At 36.0% G+C, this 16659-nt stretch overlaps 1 protein-coding gene across 2 annotated transcripts in view; it reads left to right on the top strand.

Annotated features, from left to right (window-relative positions):
* Positions 1 to 14630, top strand: part of ilrun (inflammation and lipid regulator with UBA-like and NBR1-like domains) — a 103515-nt gene extending 88885 nt beyond the window's left edge. The window contains exons 3-6 of one of the 2 annotated variants that reach the window (XM_059950553.1): positions 2401 to 2598; positions 2980 to 3308; positions 10357 to 10485; positions 11798 to 14630. In XM_059950553.1, coding sequence (XP_059806536.1) covers positions 2401 to 2598; positions 2980 to 3308; positions 10357 to 10485 — 656 coding nt within the window. In that variant the 3' untranslated portion in view covers positions 11798 to 14630. The remainder of the gene's footprint in view (positions 1 to 2400; positions 2599 to 2979; positions 3309 to 10356; positions 10486 to 11797) is intronic. The other variant, XM_059950554.1, reaches the window with a different exon arrangement.
* The last annotated feature ends 2029 nt before the right edge of the window (positions 14631 to 16659 follow it).

The following is a 16659-nucleotide window of genomic DNA, read 5'->3' as shown; positions in this document are numbered from 1 at the left end:
ACTGCAAGATCTGTCTTGACAAGACAGCAGGGTGTGGTCATAGCAGTGAATGTAGGCTTGTGTTCATCAAGATCATTGCATCAGACTGTATAATGTGTTTCTTAATTGCCCTTGGATTGATGCTTAACATTGTAAATATTTTAATAAGTAGTATATTGAGCAAGCTTTAGTCATGACTGGTGTTGTACCAAACCTCCTCATGTTCTTCCCTTGTTCACACCACCTCCTTCATTGCATCAACATCTTAGTGTGATGGTGAAGCCAGAGGGTGCTATTTAGAGTGTCCCAATACAATCCTAATTAAGTTTCCCAGACAGAGTAATAGATCTAAGTAAATTGTGTGCAGTTAGTTGTGATGTTTTAGTGCAAAAGGTTTTGGCATATTTAAACATAGTAATGAAAATTGGTGGTTCTGACCAGCACAATTTACTGGAGATCAGTGGTTTTCTTTTTAGCAACTATATTGAGTCTACGTTCATCTTTCTAGTGGTTGGCAGAATGTTTTATAGTACATGTGACCCAGTTCAACTCTCGCTGCTACCAGTAAGGAGTTTGTACATTCTCTCCATGACTGCATGGATTTCCTCTGGGTGCTCCCGTTTCCTCCCACAGTCCAAAGACATAATGGTAGGTTAATTGATCACTGTAAGTTGCCCTGTGACTTAGTTGGCTAGGATGAAATCAGGGGTTGCTGGACCATGTGGTTCAAAGGACCGGAAGGGCCTGTTCTGCACAGTACCTAAATCAATAAATGATCCTTGTATTCAAGCATATACTTTCTATCCAGATGCGAATGGAACCGTGTAGTATTTTGTAGAATGATGTTGACGTATCACTTGATATATATTAGACTTGAGTACAGTGTAAATAATGGAATGGATAATGCTATTTAGGCATTTATAAAGCAAGCCAAATCGAATCTATTTTCCAAAGAAATCTGCAAAGCACTTGAAGTTATCTGTTACTGAACATTTCAATTGGACTTTCCGAGATAAAGGGTAACAGTAACATAGTCCCCTTGTTCAATTAGCAGTGCTGAAATGAATTTTCTCCCATTCTGCATGTTTCCATAATCTCTAGGACATTTCCCGAAGTCGTATGACCAAAGGTTGCAAACTCAAATCAAGTCAGTAGCTTCAATTTGTTTCATTCCTGTTGATTGTTTATTCCATTGCCAATGCTTAATAATGCGAGCTTTTGATAATTAGCAGCTTACAAATCAGAAACATATGTGGAATATAGTACCTTACTCATTTCAATGTACTTTTTGAGTGCTATCACTATTGTAGTGAACTTTGCTGCAAAGTATGAATAACTGGATGATTGAATAAGAGGAGTTTTGGAAAGGCCAATGGGAAGGAATTTAGCCTGGTTTACTTCTGGGTAAGAAGGCAGGCACAATCTCAGTTCAAAATATTATTTGAGAAGATGGTATCTCTTGACAGTCTGCTCTCCCTCAACCTGGAGTGTTTTTTTTGTTCTCCAGTCTCTTGGGTGGAGATATTAACCCATAACATTCTGACCTGGAAGAGTGTTCAGGATGAACTATAGATAACATAATCTGTCTTTGGTATCTGAAATTTAGGACAAAAAATATCAGCTGAGGACAAGTTAATGCAGTTATTGGCATTGCCATGATTGTATGGTTGAGTTTTTGAGAATTGTCACTTTAACCTTCTACTGTTTTGAAATTTTTCTGTTCAGTTTTTGATAACCTATACTTTATTTTCCCATTCAACATTATCAAATGATTTGGCGATCTAAGTGAATGAGGATATAAGGATATGAAATTTTAACATTCTGTTCCTTTTGAACTTCAAATTATGGCAGTCCAGTTGCAATATTTGCTCTGAGTTTGTGGTGTCTGACAAGGATATTTGTAACTGAAAAGACCTGATAAAAGGAGCTTGGTAACCAGTTGCACTAATCATGAACATTGTCAACAGTGAAAGTTGTTTGATGGAAATCAGCTAACATTCAGTTTCTTAGTATCGACTCAAATCAGGTAAGACTGTTGAGAGGGTTCCTTCTGGGTGAGGTATAATTTGTGAATTTGTGAGCTGATTAAATTTGCTCCTTGATTTGAGAGTAGGTTATTACTGATGGCTTGCATTAACTGCATCTGTAAAGAATATTTTAATTTCTCAAAGAAAAAAGCTGCATTTAAAAGTAAATGTGCAGATCCTGCTGAAGTTGTAGACTGTGAATGACCTTTATCAATGCACCTATTTATTTTGCGGCTCTTTTGAATTTGTTCTTGGTGTGCTTGATTTTTCCTTCTGTTGCATCTCATTGTGGCTTGTGTACAAAATTATTTTTAATGCTGCATTTATTTCAGTGTGTTAGAATTTCGTTCATGGTCTGAAATAGTTTGAATGTCCTTTTTGCCTTTTCTTCTAGGCACAGAGCAATGGCCTCCTGGTGTGTCCTTGAAATACGTAGGAGGGGACCAGTTTGGTCATGTTAATATGGTGATGGTCCGATCACTGGAGCCTCAGGAAGTTACCGATGTCAGTGTTCAGATGCGAAGTCCAACTACGCCTGCAATGTACCAGGGGCAATGGCGCATGTGTACAGCTACAGGGCTTTACTTTGGAGGTAATGCGATATACAAATGATGTTTTGCCTTGCTCCCTGAATGTACCTGGTCTGCACATTGAGGCTTTCTTAAAATGTGGGGTTATTGTGTATGGCCAATGAACCTGAGATTATGAACTATTAATTGTTTTGGGATTTTAATTCTGTGTATAGAGGGTAATCTACAAGTAATTTTTTTTTTGCTTCTAATCTGTATTTGCTTGTGTCCTAAATGCTACTATGTCGAGTATGGTTTAAAAACTGTTTCTGTTAACAGGGATTCTATTTTAAATGGGAAATGGTCACAAAATTCAGCACTAGACTGGTGTACAAAGGCCGCTTCAGCTGCAAACAAAACAATTACCAAGCTAATCATGATTCCATATTTTGTGTCACTTTCAGATGTGATTTGGGTGATTCTGAGTGTAGAAATCGGAGGCCTTTTAGGAGTTACACAGCAGCTTTCTTCATTTGAAACAGAATTTTCTTCACAACCCTGTCGCAAGATTGAAGGCAATTTTAACCCTTTCGCTTCACCGCAGAAAAACCGGCAATCTGATGACAACAGTGTGAAGGACCCTGGGGGCCAAAGTACAAATGTCATTAGTAAAAATGCATGGGCCCCAAATGAAGACCAAAATGAACAAGATCAAAATGGACTGTCGCAGAACTCTGTAAATATCTCCCCTAACAGTCACTCTAGCAACTTATCAGTGGTGACTTACAGTCAGGTAAATACAGAATGATTGATTTATTTTGTTTGCCCCATCTCTATTTTTATATGCATGTGTGAGTGACTTAAGAAATGGTGTGAGGAGCGAGCTTTTCCTTTTTATTTTGTGAAGAACCACTGAAGATCCCTGTGGCAAGTCATTCTCTAGGCAGGGTACAACAGAAGGCTGTCTATCTTTTAACTTGTAATGAAAGTAAACCATAACTGCTGAAGCAATTGCTGGATTAGTGGAGTTGCATTCAAATTTGATAGCATTTCTTATCTTGTCTTGTAAACTTATTGCAACTGGATTTAATCTATTCAAAACATTCTCTCCTCTTAAAAATATCATCTCTTTTCTTGGTCTGTAAGTATGCATTGTGTCAGTAAACTTACTCAGCTCCCCTCCCACCCCTCCCCCCCCCATAGTTCCATGCTACCCCAAACAATCCCTGGATGATGACAGATTTAATATTTTCATGACCTGAAATTTGAAAAGATTCTTTGAGTGCAGGTTTCTGGTAGTCATGGGAGAACAATGTTTTGCATTCATTGCTTCAGAGAGTGTTTGAATGCTTATTATTAAATAATGAAGAACACAGATGTATGTTAATAGTGTTCTTTGAATAAAATAAAATATCTGAACTCTTTTATAATTTAAGCTTCAATGTTTTAATTCTTAATTGTCTTTTTCTAACTTTGTATCTTGTCAATTTTCCTTCTTGTACTACCCCTTTCCACTTTACTTAATCTTCTTTCTCTGGTTCTCTTATCAACCAAATCATCCAAGGTCGCAAGCCTTGGTAAATTGCGGTGTGGTCCAGGATGCAAGGGTGATCATCTGTGATCAATCAGCTACGATTCCAATTGTTGATTACACTTAAATACTCTTGAACTTTTGAATTACAGAAGTGTGGCAAACCTATAAAACCCTAGAATGTTGCCATCACAAATTAGAAATATTGATAGTCATCTTGTTTACCATTGGACATGGTAAATACTGGGAAAAATCATGTGGAATACTTAAATTAAGAAGTATTTTTCACTCTTGTCCTGAAATGTCTTGAAGCAAGATAAGAGAAACATTTCAAATAATTCGAGGCTCTTAAATTTCTGGCCTGCACTCTTTGTTTCACCTGGGTCAACAGTAGTTTGAGGAAACAATACCAGTAGCTTTCTTGGGGAAAAAAAATCTTGGAATTCCTGTTCCTAATCATATTGTAGTCACCAAGCAGCTGAAGGAAGTCCTTTCTTTACTGAGGATTTTTTCAGTATAGCATTGCATGTGAATAAACCTGCTGATTGAGGTACAAGGGGTATCTGATGACCTTGAGCAATATTCCATTGTAAATTGTTGCTCATTAAAATGATCATGATGACTTGGGGATGAGCTTAAGAAGCAAGTTGTGCAGCAAAGGTTATTTTTTAAAAATAATTGGAATAAGGAAGTAAAATGTTCTGCATCTTACTGCCAGAATTATAACATTTGAAACTTGACTATGTAGTTGAAGGTATTTGGCAAAGATGAGCCTTGAGCATCAGCTGAAGGCTGATACTTAAGAACTGTTATACTGCACTAATACCTGCACAAGTATTAATGAAAGATTAGTTTTGCGTAGATTATTCATTAAAATATATTGTAACCACAATGTTAAAATTTGGCAGTTAAATTAGTTATAGGGGTAAAATGATCATTTGCTGTAACATTTTTGGACAAGTTAGGAAACTCTACAAAGGAAATACTGAAATACACATTTCCAAGTGGCCATTCAGGCGATCTTGTTCACCCTCAATTTAAGATTTATTCCCAAACTGAGGGCTTTTGCCAGCAAAATCTTTGCGTATTGTTGGAATTATAATATGCATCGCATGGTACCAATCAGGTCGACTCAACAGCTATTGTGAAAGAAATACCTTATTTTAACAAGGAAACTTGCATTGGTAAAAAAAAAGTAAACCTCTATGACAGCAGGATTAAATCTGTTCAGAGGCTTGGTTTAACATACTTGGAGCTTGGAGGAGTGTATAATTAATTGAACATAGTTCTGTTGATAATAAGACTACAAGACATATGAGCAAAATTGGAGCATTCAGCCCAGCGAGTCTACTCCACCTTTTCATCATGCTGATTCCAGATCTCACTCAACCCAATACACCTGCCATCTCGCCATAACCTTTGACGTCCTGACCAATCATGAAGCTATCAACTTCCACTTTAAATATACCCACGTACTTGCCTTCCACCACAGTCTGTGGCAGAGCATTCCACAGATGCACTACTCTCTGGGTTATATAAAAAAAATTTCCTCCTTACCTCTGTCCTAAAAGGTTGCCGCTCAATTTTGAGGCTGTAACCTCTAGTTCTGGACATCCCTGCCACAGGAAACATCCTCTCCACATCCACATTATCTTGTCCCTTCAACATTCGGTAGGTTTCAATGAGATCCCTACACATTCTTCTGAATTCCAGTGAGTACAGGCCCAAAGCTGCCAAACACTCCTCATATGTTAACTTCTTCATTCCTGGAATCATCATCATGAATCTCCTCTGGATTCTCTCCAATGACAACCTATTCTTTCTGAGATATTGGGCCGAAAACTGTCGACAGTACTCCAAGTGTGGCCTGACTAGTGTCTTATTAAGCCTCTGCATTATCTCCTTGTTTTTATATTATTTTCCTCTTGAAATAAATGCCAACATTGCATTTGCCTTCTCTACCACAGACTTGATCTGTAAATTAACCTTCTGTGGGAGTCTTGCATGAAGACTTAAGTCCTTCTGTACCTCTGATGTTTGAACCTTTTCCCCCATTTAGATAATATTCTGCACTATTGTTCCTTTTACCAAAATGCATTATCATAAATATCCCAACAATGTATTCATCTGCCATTTTTTGTCCATTCTTCCAATTGCATTGCTTCCTCGGCACTACCTGTCCCTCCACCTTTGTATCATCCACACAATTTGCCACAAATCTGTCAATTCAGTGATCTAAATCATTCCCAATACTGACCCCCGAGGAACACATCTCATCACTGGCAGCCAACCAGAAAAGGTCTCCTTTTTGTTCCCACTGACTGCCTCCAGCCTGTCAGCCGTTTATTCCTCTATCCAGGCCAATATATGTCCTGTAACACCATAGGATTTTATCTTGTTAAGCAGACTCACATGGTACCTTATCAGTACCTTATCAAATACCCTCTGAAAATCCCAGTAAATGACATGCACTGCCGTTCCTTTGTCTGCCCTGCTGGTTACTAATTCAAAGAACTTTGTCAGGCAAGATTGCCCCTTACAGAAACCATGCTTACTTTGACTTATTTTATCAAGTACCCTGAAGCCTCATTCTTAATAATGTACTCCCAACCAATGAGCTTAGGCTAACAGGCCTATAATTTCCTTTCTTTTGCCTTCCTCCCTCAGTAAAGAGTGGAGTGACATTTTCAAATCTCCATTTTTCCTGGACCATGCCAGAATCAAGTGATTCTTGAAAGATTATGACCAATGTGTCCATCAGTGAACAGCTAGCCTTAAAAAGACGTGATATTCTCCATGAAGTTCTTGTTACATCAGTTTGTGGCAAAGGGATTTTACAAATGATTGCGCGCAGAGAAAAAGAGAAGGCAAGTTAGCTTAACATCTTTAAATTCAACACTGAAATTGGCAGTAAACTCTTAAAGCTTTCTCTTCAGAATTTTTTTTTCAGTGTTCTATTCTCTGTTCAGTTTAGAGTGCAAATTTCATAAATTTAACCAAACTTTAAAAAGTTGGTTTAATTGAACAATTACTAGAGGTCAGTGAAATGTGATACATGGAGAATTGCAGTAAAAAAATCAAAAACAATCGTGCATTTTATTTCAAGTAAATTAAATGCAAGTTAATTTTGAAATTACAGTTCCAGTGGCAATTGCAAATGGTGTTATAGATGGGCAATATCATTAATGGGTTTTTGTTGTGCCCCAGGTGAACAATGGGAAAAATTGTGCCTGTCATTTATCATTACTTAATTCTCTGATATAGTTTAGAGAGATTGTATTGGAAACTTTGCTCACGTTCTTCAGAATAAAGTTCCTTCATACATTCTGTGTTTCCATAAAGAACTGACCTGAGGCCAGAATCTTGTCAGGGAGACAACCCCACATCAGAACTGAAAGAATTTATTGGTGACTGATCTGAGGAAGTAATTATTAGGGTAACTTTTTAAAAGCTCCCAGTTGTTGTGCCCATGAGAACTTCGGCTCATTTTCACATCTAAGCCTTTTGGTCCATTTTCTTTTTATTTCCTGCATCCACCTTTCCTGTGAAGGATTCATCTCGTCTGTCTTCCAGTCCCCTCTCACTGACATCACATTATGTTTTCCCCTATCATTACTTTTACATCTACAACATCTGCACCAATGGTCCTCTGGAACAACATACAAAATGCTGGAGGATCTTGGTAGTTTAGGCAGCCTATATGGAGGGAAACGGACAATCAACATTTCACATCTGCAAGTGCAAGCTGAAGTGCAGTAAAATTTCTGGGATCTGAATAAATGGGCAGCTGTTTTTTTAAAATTTCGCACCAAAGAATTGAGAAATAGCTGAAATAATACCAAGAATTAGAGAAACTAAATTTGGTTTCAAATAAATATCATAAAGAAAGTGAGGAAAAAGCAAGCTGAGATTGAGCAGAGAAAGTATAAATGTTCTTGAGTGTAAGGACAACATTCTGAAAATGGCCTGTGAAGAAATTTGATTCCATACTTCTGACAGTTTATTGTAATTGGTAATAATTGCCATGTTAATAATATTTCAGCATGAAATTCTAATTCTCTTTAATTTACTTAATGCATGTCACAATTTTGGTAACTATGACATTCCGTGTATTGTAATTATATTGTAATCATAAGTGGACAGCATGGCAATTTTTATAAAACTATGTAGCATATTTTGAGTATATACAGTGCAGTCATGCAGCACAGTGCCTCATTGCGAATGCAGGTAGTCTAGATATTCAAACCTGATACATAAAGTTGGTAAAAGTAAGATCAGTAATTTGGAACTTTTTAATTAGATTTTTTTGACTGAACTTTAAATTATAGCCTTCATAAGTGCAAACATTTAATGCAAAGAAAATTTGATGCTTTATGCTGTATAATAATTTCCAACTCGAGACACAATTTAATTCATTATATAAATTCACATTTCTTTAAGCGTTTTATTGTGCTTTTAAACTGGTTACACAGGAGTTGCTGATGTTTAATTGAATCATGTAAACTCACCTGCAATGCAATATAATGAGTTCTGATAGCTATATTTTTCCTGCTTTCCATCTGTTAATGTAATTTTACTGTGAATAGCATTGAGAAATTCTGTCTTTCACCACATTCATCAAGATTTTCAAAACTTAAGAGTTGTTTCTAACAAGATATTATGTTAGGATGTATCTGGTATTAGGATTTTGTAAACGTAATTGCATGAAGACAATCTGTAAACTTAATCTACAGAAGCTCTCATAGTTTATTCTGATTTTATACTGCTTCATTTATGTTAGTGATGAGAAGTCTGATTCTGTTGTTTACTACATTCAAATTCATTCCATTTTTGTCTTTTAATTTTTCTACTCCCTTGTCCCTCTTTCTCCTGCCATTCTGAATGATCTGAACTAGCTTTACTGCTCTCAAATATGTTCTTAGCTTTTCGCCAAACTGTGTTTTTCTTTTCCTGTGCTACAGTTTTGCAAATGTCACTTGTGTTTTTTGTACTTCACCCATGTGGTTAATTCTCTGGATAATTGCTGAGCATTATTGTTGGCAGACTATTGACATTGCTGTTCAACCAAATTGTGCTTAATGTTCATGAGATCTTTGTGGAGAAAAGGGTAGGAGCTCCTTTTCAAAATAGTCTCCTTTTGCATCCTACAGGCACCTAGACAAAGATTAGCACACTGTATGCTTCAAGTATCAAAATTCTACTTTTCTCTGAGTTGACTGCTATCTTATTTAAATTGAAGGGGTTTTTCAGCAAAAGGACATTACTTTTGCATTAAATTTATAATTTCTGTAAATGAAAATTCGGGGCTACTAATATGAGAAGCTATATAGTTAGTTATTTTGTCTAGGTAATGCCAAATTTATTGCTCCATGGACGTGGCTAGTGATAGAACATAGAGCAGTACAGCACAGGAACAGGCCATTCAGCCCTCACAATTCTGTGCCAAACCAGCTAAAAATCAAATCAAAAGCATGATGGTACACAGTTGCACGTGTTTGAGTTGTTTGGCAGAATCTAAATGATTTAGGTTACAAATCAATGAGTGGGAAGTAGTGAGGATTTTATTTCCATGTGTGCTGGGAACCATACAAAATAACATTTCGATGATTTATATCAAAAAGCGGAACTAGTTTGAAATCCACTTCGTTACACACATAGCTGTTTAGAAGCTTGCATGCAAATGGATGGCATTTGATATTTTGAATTGTTCCAAGAAGTGAGGCAGAATGGAGATGATGTAAGAAGATGTAAGTTTTGACAATATTCATTATTCCTCTTTAGCCAATAACATCCCAGGTATGCTGTGATTGTTGTATCTTGTAGATGATGGCAGCTGAATACTGCTGCTTTTCCTTCTGTTTTAGAATAAAATAGTGTGATAGGAGAGAGCTGTATTTTTGAGAAAACTTAAGCCTCCAAGGAGAAATTTAGATTAGATGGAAGTCCAATTTTGACAAAATTTTTAGGCAGTAAATGTGATTATATATGAAGACTTAAAAAGAACCAAGTAATAGATTCATAACTGAGAGGTCTATTTTTTCATGATCTTCAAAAAGATGACAATTTGGTTCGGATGGAAATATTGGGAGGAGGATTGATTTGGATTGATAAGTGTACTGTAGGAGTTGTCAATACAACTAAATTATGTTCGAACTTGAGGCTGAAGTATATGCAATAACATCTTGGAAATCTGGAAATTGTGAAACTTCTCGTCCCAACACTCATTTCTGTGCGTTTTGAAAAAGGTGACTTGATTGAATTTTTTATTTGTAACTTTGAACCATAATTTTATGTGTGCTTGACATTACAGAATGTCACAGAAGTGTTCATTGCACTTATGCCAAATGAGAAGTTGGAATTGCCTCAGTTCTTTGGGGTGATTGATGACTGGCAACAAGATACAAGGCAGAAATCTAATGGAGGGTTTCAAATATCATAAGTGAGTGAAGCTTCAGCTATTTTCAGAGAACTCAAATTACTACCTATGGTTTTAAAGTATATTTTGGCAGAGAAATCTTCTTGTTGCTGGGTGATGTGTTAGTTGATTGGTCATTGAGTAGATGGTATGAAGAAGTTAAAGTTGATAATACAGTTGTAAAGAACACATTGCATGAGAGCTATGACAGGGAGCTTGGACCAGAATAATCTAAAGTCATTGTGCTGGTTTTGAATTGATTTTTTTCTTGTGCTGGTTCAGGACAGATCTTGTGTGTTCTAAGGCAGTATATACACTGGATCTTTAATTCTGTGTGTGTTCTGTTTCACCACCACAACCAACGTTATTCACGTCCCCATGATACCCAATTGCCTCGGTCTCTCTCAAGGTGCTCCTGTGCGATGTGGAGGATAGATTAGAACTTTTCTGGTCTTGTGTTTAGTTTTGATTTATAATTGTTTACTAGTTTATATGCTGAAGTGGAACAAATCATCTGAATGATTTTTTTTTAATATTGGCCTCTGAAGAAGTACTTTTGTTCCCATCTATCATTGAGAATAGAACAGCTGAGAATAGAGCTTCATTCTGTGGTAAAAGGAATGGACTGCATTGCTTTGGAGTCCTAGTGAAAAACCCAGATAGAACCATTCTAATATAAATTTGCATTTCAACCTTGGGCACTTTTCTAACTTCTGTTGTGATGATTGAAAAAATTCTTGTTAGCCTTTTGTTATTTTATCTGAACCTTATTTGTTAGACTCTAGGTGAGTAATTTGGGTAGTTGCGTGGATATTTGGTAACTGTCCATAGTAGAGAAGTAACGAAGCCTTTTTAATGACTTTTGAGCCTTTTCTTTGCATTAATAATTATAATTATTTTGAATGAGTTTGAAAAATTAATTAACTGATTTAAATTTATATTAGGAGGTTGTGATTCAGCAATCAATAGAGCAATTTTAAGTATGTTTCAAGTATGTTACTTTTCAAAATTTAAAAATAAGTGAACTCACTTGAATTGGATGAAAAATTCTCTAAATCTCTGCTCACTATTGTTTCAGCTGGATTATTGTCAAATTTTCCAGTATATTAATTTTTTCTGTTAAAAAATGAAAAAGAGCTTGGAATCACTAAAGTGGAGCTGGGAAAAAGTAGTAGATGAATACTTTGCTTTCAAAGCTACATGAGGTCCTGCCAATACTTGAGGCTTCATTACAGCCCTACTTTGAACTGGAATCAATACCAATACACTGCTCCCCATACAGTTCTGTTCCTGTTGCTAAGAAAAACATTTTCACTCTTTTTTTTCTTCTTTTCAGGGTTTCCATGGCCCTTATCCTTTTGGTCAGTCTTAAAACGGGTATTGCCATTGTCCAGCAGCCTCTGGGGTCTTGGTGTCACTCTGAAATTTTGCTCTGGCCCCATTTCCCTCCTTTGACACAACACTGAAAAATGATGGCTGTTTGTTTCAAAACAATGTATGCATGTGTGAATGCTAAATTAAAGAGTGCTGTAATTGTTTAAGAAAACACAATGGATTTTTTAGATGACCTTGTCAGAATAATTATGTAGTTAAACACAAAGCCATGTTCAAATTATTTTGCCTACTGAGCGACTGTAGTTTAAGCGAAAGATGAAAAAATATTTTGTATTTGTTTGTTCAAAGCATCTTAACTGTTGGAATTTTTCCTGTGCGAGTGAGTTTGTTCTGTAACCTGCGGAGTATCAAATGGAGGGCGTGAGTGGAGTAGGATTGTGTGAAAAGGTGAGTGTAACTCACTGTAGAATGGGAGCAGTCTATGACAGCACAATCATTTGGAGACTTTTCCACACTGTACAAATGAAGTTTATTAAATTAACACTGAAAAGTCTCTAATCAAACCTGTGTCTAATTTTAGATGTCACATTCTTAATGACAATTGATGCCAGTCAAAGACAAATTTCTGGCTTATTGGGAATGTGCTATTTCAGGCATCAGTTGATTTCATACATATTAATGTGCACTGATGGGTTTGACTATGCACGGATGATAATGCTGAATGCGATGACTTTGGGTTCTCAAAAATCTCAAATCACATGTCTGCTACTCATTTGTTGTGCTGAAGCAACTGATAATTCCTACATCCTGTTTGGCTTTGTTAAAACCATTACCATTTTGCGTTCCTTAATTTGAAAAATATGTTCTCAAATATATTTTTTGGTAAAGTTAGCATTTTAAGCTATTCATGGCAAATGTTTTGTTCCTTATACAAGCAATACTATGTTTAATATTACCTTTAAAGTGGAACCGTACTAGTGTACTATTTTGGAGCAAGGTTTTAATCATTGAATTTGCTGTACAATGACTTCACCTCCGACTGGTACCAAGACAATAATAGTATTAATTGTGTATTAAATATGCATCAATTGCAGATAACATTTAAATAAGAATAAATGAGCATTTTAATTGGTGCTTCCTGCCCAAAAAGGAGCAGCCCATTTTGTGTTACCATTTTGCAGAATCTGTTCCTTTCCACAATATTACAGCTGTAAAATGAATATCAGGGCGACTTTATGAAAATTAAGAAAAATAAATGCAAAGACATTATTATATGCTGCAGTTGACAACAAAATTGCTGAGATGGAAGAGTAGACCACTTATCCAGTCTTGTTTTAATTAAAGGTGGATGTTCAGGAGGTGACAGGTAGGAGGGAGTGTGGCAAAATCTTGAGCATTTTACTCGTGATTCAAAAAGTCCTCCATTTGCCGCCTTAAAATTTGTAAAATATTCAACTCTATAAATATGGGAGCTGAAAATATCGTAAATAGTTCTTCCACACCCACCATGGGCATGATCTTCTGGAGCCAAGCAAGTTTCTGTACAGGATTGCTGAACACTTAAATGTCTGTACATCTAGCATGGAATAAAGAACTTGGGAGTTAAGGGTAAGAACAGGATTGATGCATCTAAGACAACAGCACTGAACTCAGTGAAGAATAGGTTAGAATCTAAATATAAAAGGGAAATTAGTTTTTCTTCTGCTTCTGCAGATATTTTTGGATTCTTGGCAACGTTTTTGTATATGATTGGATCTTGACTCCTACTTCATAATGTTTCCACAATGAGCACTATACTGGAGAACATCATGCAAAAGTTAAGAGTGCTATCTTAAAAATTAGTGCTATCTTTCTCTAATTGATATTGTAAAGGTTCATCAAATTGCTTTATATGTGGTGGATATTTCTTGGGCCATTTAAGGGCAGATTTTAATTAAAATATAGTTGCCAAATGCATCTTTTAAGCTTGTTTACTAATCTGAACTCTATCCCTTTTAGGAATAAAGCCATGAAACTGTCCAAAATACGCAATTGATAATTTGGTGATGATTAGAAGGGTACTTGAGGGGAAAGTGTGTCAGTTGAAAGTGATGACAAGTGGAGGTCTTTGCTTTTACATATTGAAAGAGATTGTTTTAAAATGATGGTTCTGACATGGATTTGTAAGTAATAATAAGTAACTAATAATTTTACCAGTTTATCAAATGCTGTTAACTTTGTCTTTATATATTGCTTAGCTTTCATGTAGTCACTTATTTTAGGGAAGTTCACTAATTGCCTCAGAATTTAACATTTCTATGTGTGAGTTTTGCTAGAAAAAGACAAGTCAGATTAATGAGTTCTTTGCAGTATTGACCATTGCACCATTAACATGGTCCTCTTAACATTCAGCCAATTTTGAAGGATTTAAGCAGACCTCCAAATGTCATAAAACAATGTAGGAAATGAATAATATATTGCAAATTCAGTCTTCCTATCCCTTGATTGAGAGTTGAACAATATTGTAAAAGATGTTGCATACCTGCAAATGAACGTGAGATTTATAAAAACAGCACAATATCTTCAGTAAATGTCAAAAATGTTATGAAATTTATATTTGAGTACATGGTTATTTGCTTTCTGTTGATGCCTGGTTTTAATATCTGTGCACCTTTTAGTTGCTTGATATTAATTCTTGGTTGTTATTTAAAGTAATGTGTAACTCTTTGAATTTGTATGTATTGCTGGAATTTAAAAAAAATGTTTGACAGTGGAAGTACGTCTGTACACGGCTAACTGCTGCACTGAACATAAACACTTGGGATTGGTTGAAATTAAAGATATGTCAATTTATAGTTTGTGTGAATAATTTTATATACTCCAAGTTGTTTACAGATGAAAAATGATTAATTGTTTATTCTTAGTATTGCTAATGTCTAGATTTGGGGTTCCCAACCTCTTACGTCATGACCCCTCATATTAACCGATGAGTCTGTGGGCCCCAGGTTCGGAACCCCCTGGTCTAGATACTGATTTATTCAAGGAATTCAATGTTTTTGAACAATTTTTTAATGTGCCAAGTCCAAGGTTGGGCTATTGTCATTTAATTGCAATATACAATTGTACAGAAACCATTTTAATGCAGAATTTTATTTTGATTTTTATGATCCTGAGCTCTTTGTGAATCTCGATGTTCCAGCATTCTGTATTGCCTTCCAATTATTAATAATAGTTAAGCATGTATTGCTGTGTACAAAATAAGGGTCTTAAGCAATTTTCATTCAAATAGCCATGAGATATTTCCCTCTGTAGAACATTTCAGAACATCCAAAATATTATATACTTGTCAATTTGTTGTAGATCAGTGAACCAAACAGCAAAACTGTACATAGATTCATGACCACATTCGTTGATTTTTCAAGAAATGTGATTGTAGAAAAAAGTTTGTTCATTCTCAAAATGTTTTTAGTTTAATGTTTTGTAGAGCACTAATTGTTCATTCCATCTTTGACACATTTTAAGACTGTAAAGCCAAAGAAATTTCACTCAAAAGGAGCCATTTGATCTCAATTCAAATTAAAAAAAATCACTGCCTAAGTCTTCCATACTAATAACTTTATGTTCAAATATCCTAACTTACTTGGTTTCCTTTTTTGAGATAGGTTTTAACATTTTTCTAGACATTACTCTTACTTTCACTGATTTTTCCCATTTCTGCTAAATTTCCTTCTATTTAAATATTCTGTTATCTCAAGTCATTAATTGTTGTCATAATTGAGTAACTTCTTGGCTAATGGTAGTATTGCAGCTCCATGGACATAGGTACAATTGTAACCTCAGGTGCTGTCATTGTGGAATTCTGGTGTACTCCCCACGGTATTCCTGTTATTTGTCCCTCAGCTTGGTAAGTGGTAAAATAATCAGTGGGAGAGTTGATGGACATTAGAAAACAAATGAGGGGAGAATGAGAGCTGTTCTGTTGTGAGCTGTTATGAATTCATAGGCTGTATTGCTTCCTAGATAAATAAGTGTCATTTATGTCATTATTATTTCTTCCAATTGAATGTGCAAGCAGCACAGTACTCTTATGATTTAACTAATATTCTACATAAAAATTTTCTTTGTTCTCTTTTAATTTAGTCTTGCATTTTGTGACTGCAGTTTTATTAAAATCAGTATCTATGGTAACACTTACTAAAACATTTAAATGTTATATCCAGTCTTTGCAGAATTTCATGAACATGGATTTCTCTAATTTCTGGTAATCATTTCTTTCACCCCCTTCTTTTCCTTATCCCACTGGCCTCAACACTCACATCATCCCTTCTCTTTCCCCTCCTCTGCCCCCTTGAACTGCATATATCTACATTTTCCTTGCTCTGATACTCCTGTTCACCTCCTTTTTGTTCCATGGTGCACGGCCTTCTCCTGTCAGACTCTCATCATCTTCAACCCTTTGCAACTTCTATCTGTCATATTCCAGCTTCTTGCCTCATTCCACTCCCTTTCTCCTCACCTGCCTGTCATCCCCCTTCACCGAGATCCACCTACCACCCACTAGCTCTCCCTCCATCCTCTTCCACAACCTTTATACTGGCTAGCTGCGCTCTTTCCTTCCAATCCTGATGAAAGGTTTCAACACAAAGCATTGCCTTCCAAGTTCTCTCCATAGATGCTGCCTGACTCGCTGTACAACTTCAAATTCATTTTGTACGGTTTTGCAGAATATGCAGGTGCTAATTTTTGTTAACAGTTTTAATGTTTCACTGTGTGACTGATTTGAGGAGCTGCAGTTAAGCTTGGGTTTATCTTTCTTGTTCTTCCAGTAGTGAGTTTCTATTTCAATGCAAAGAGAGATCTCACAGCCATGATAGAATTAATTGC

The sequence above is a fragment of the Hypanus sabinus genome, chromosome 25 (assembly GCF_030144855.1).
Source record: "Hypanus sabinus isolate sHypSab1 chromosome 25, sHypSab1.hap1, whole genome shotgun sequence".
NCBI lineage: Eukaryota > Metazoa > Chordata > Chondrichthyes > Myliobatiformes > Dasyatidae > Hypanus > Hypanus sabinus.
Note: the sequence above shows the minus strand (reverse complement) of the source record. Positions and strands in the feature narration are given on the sequence as shown.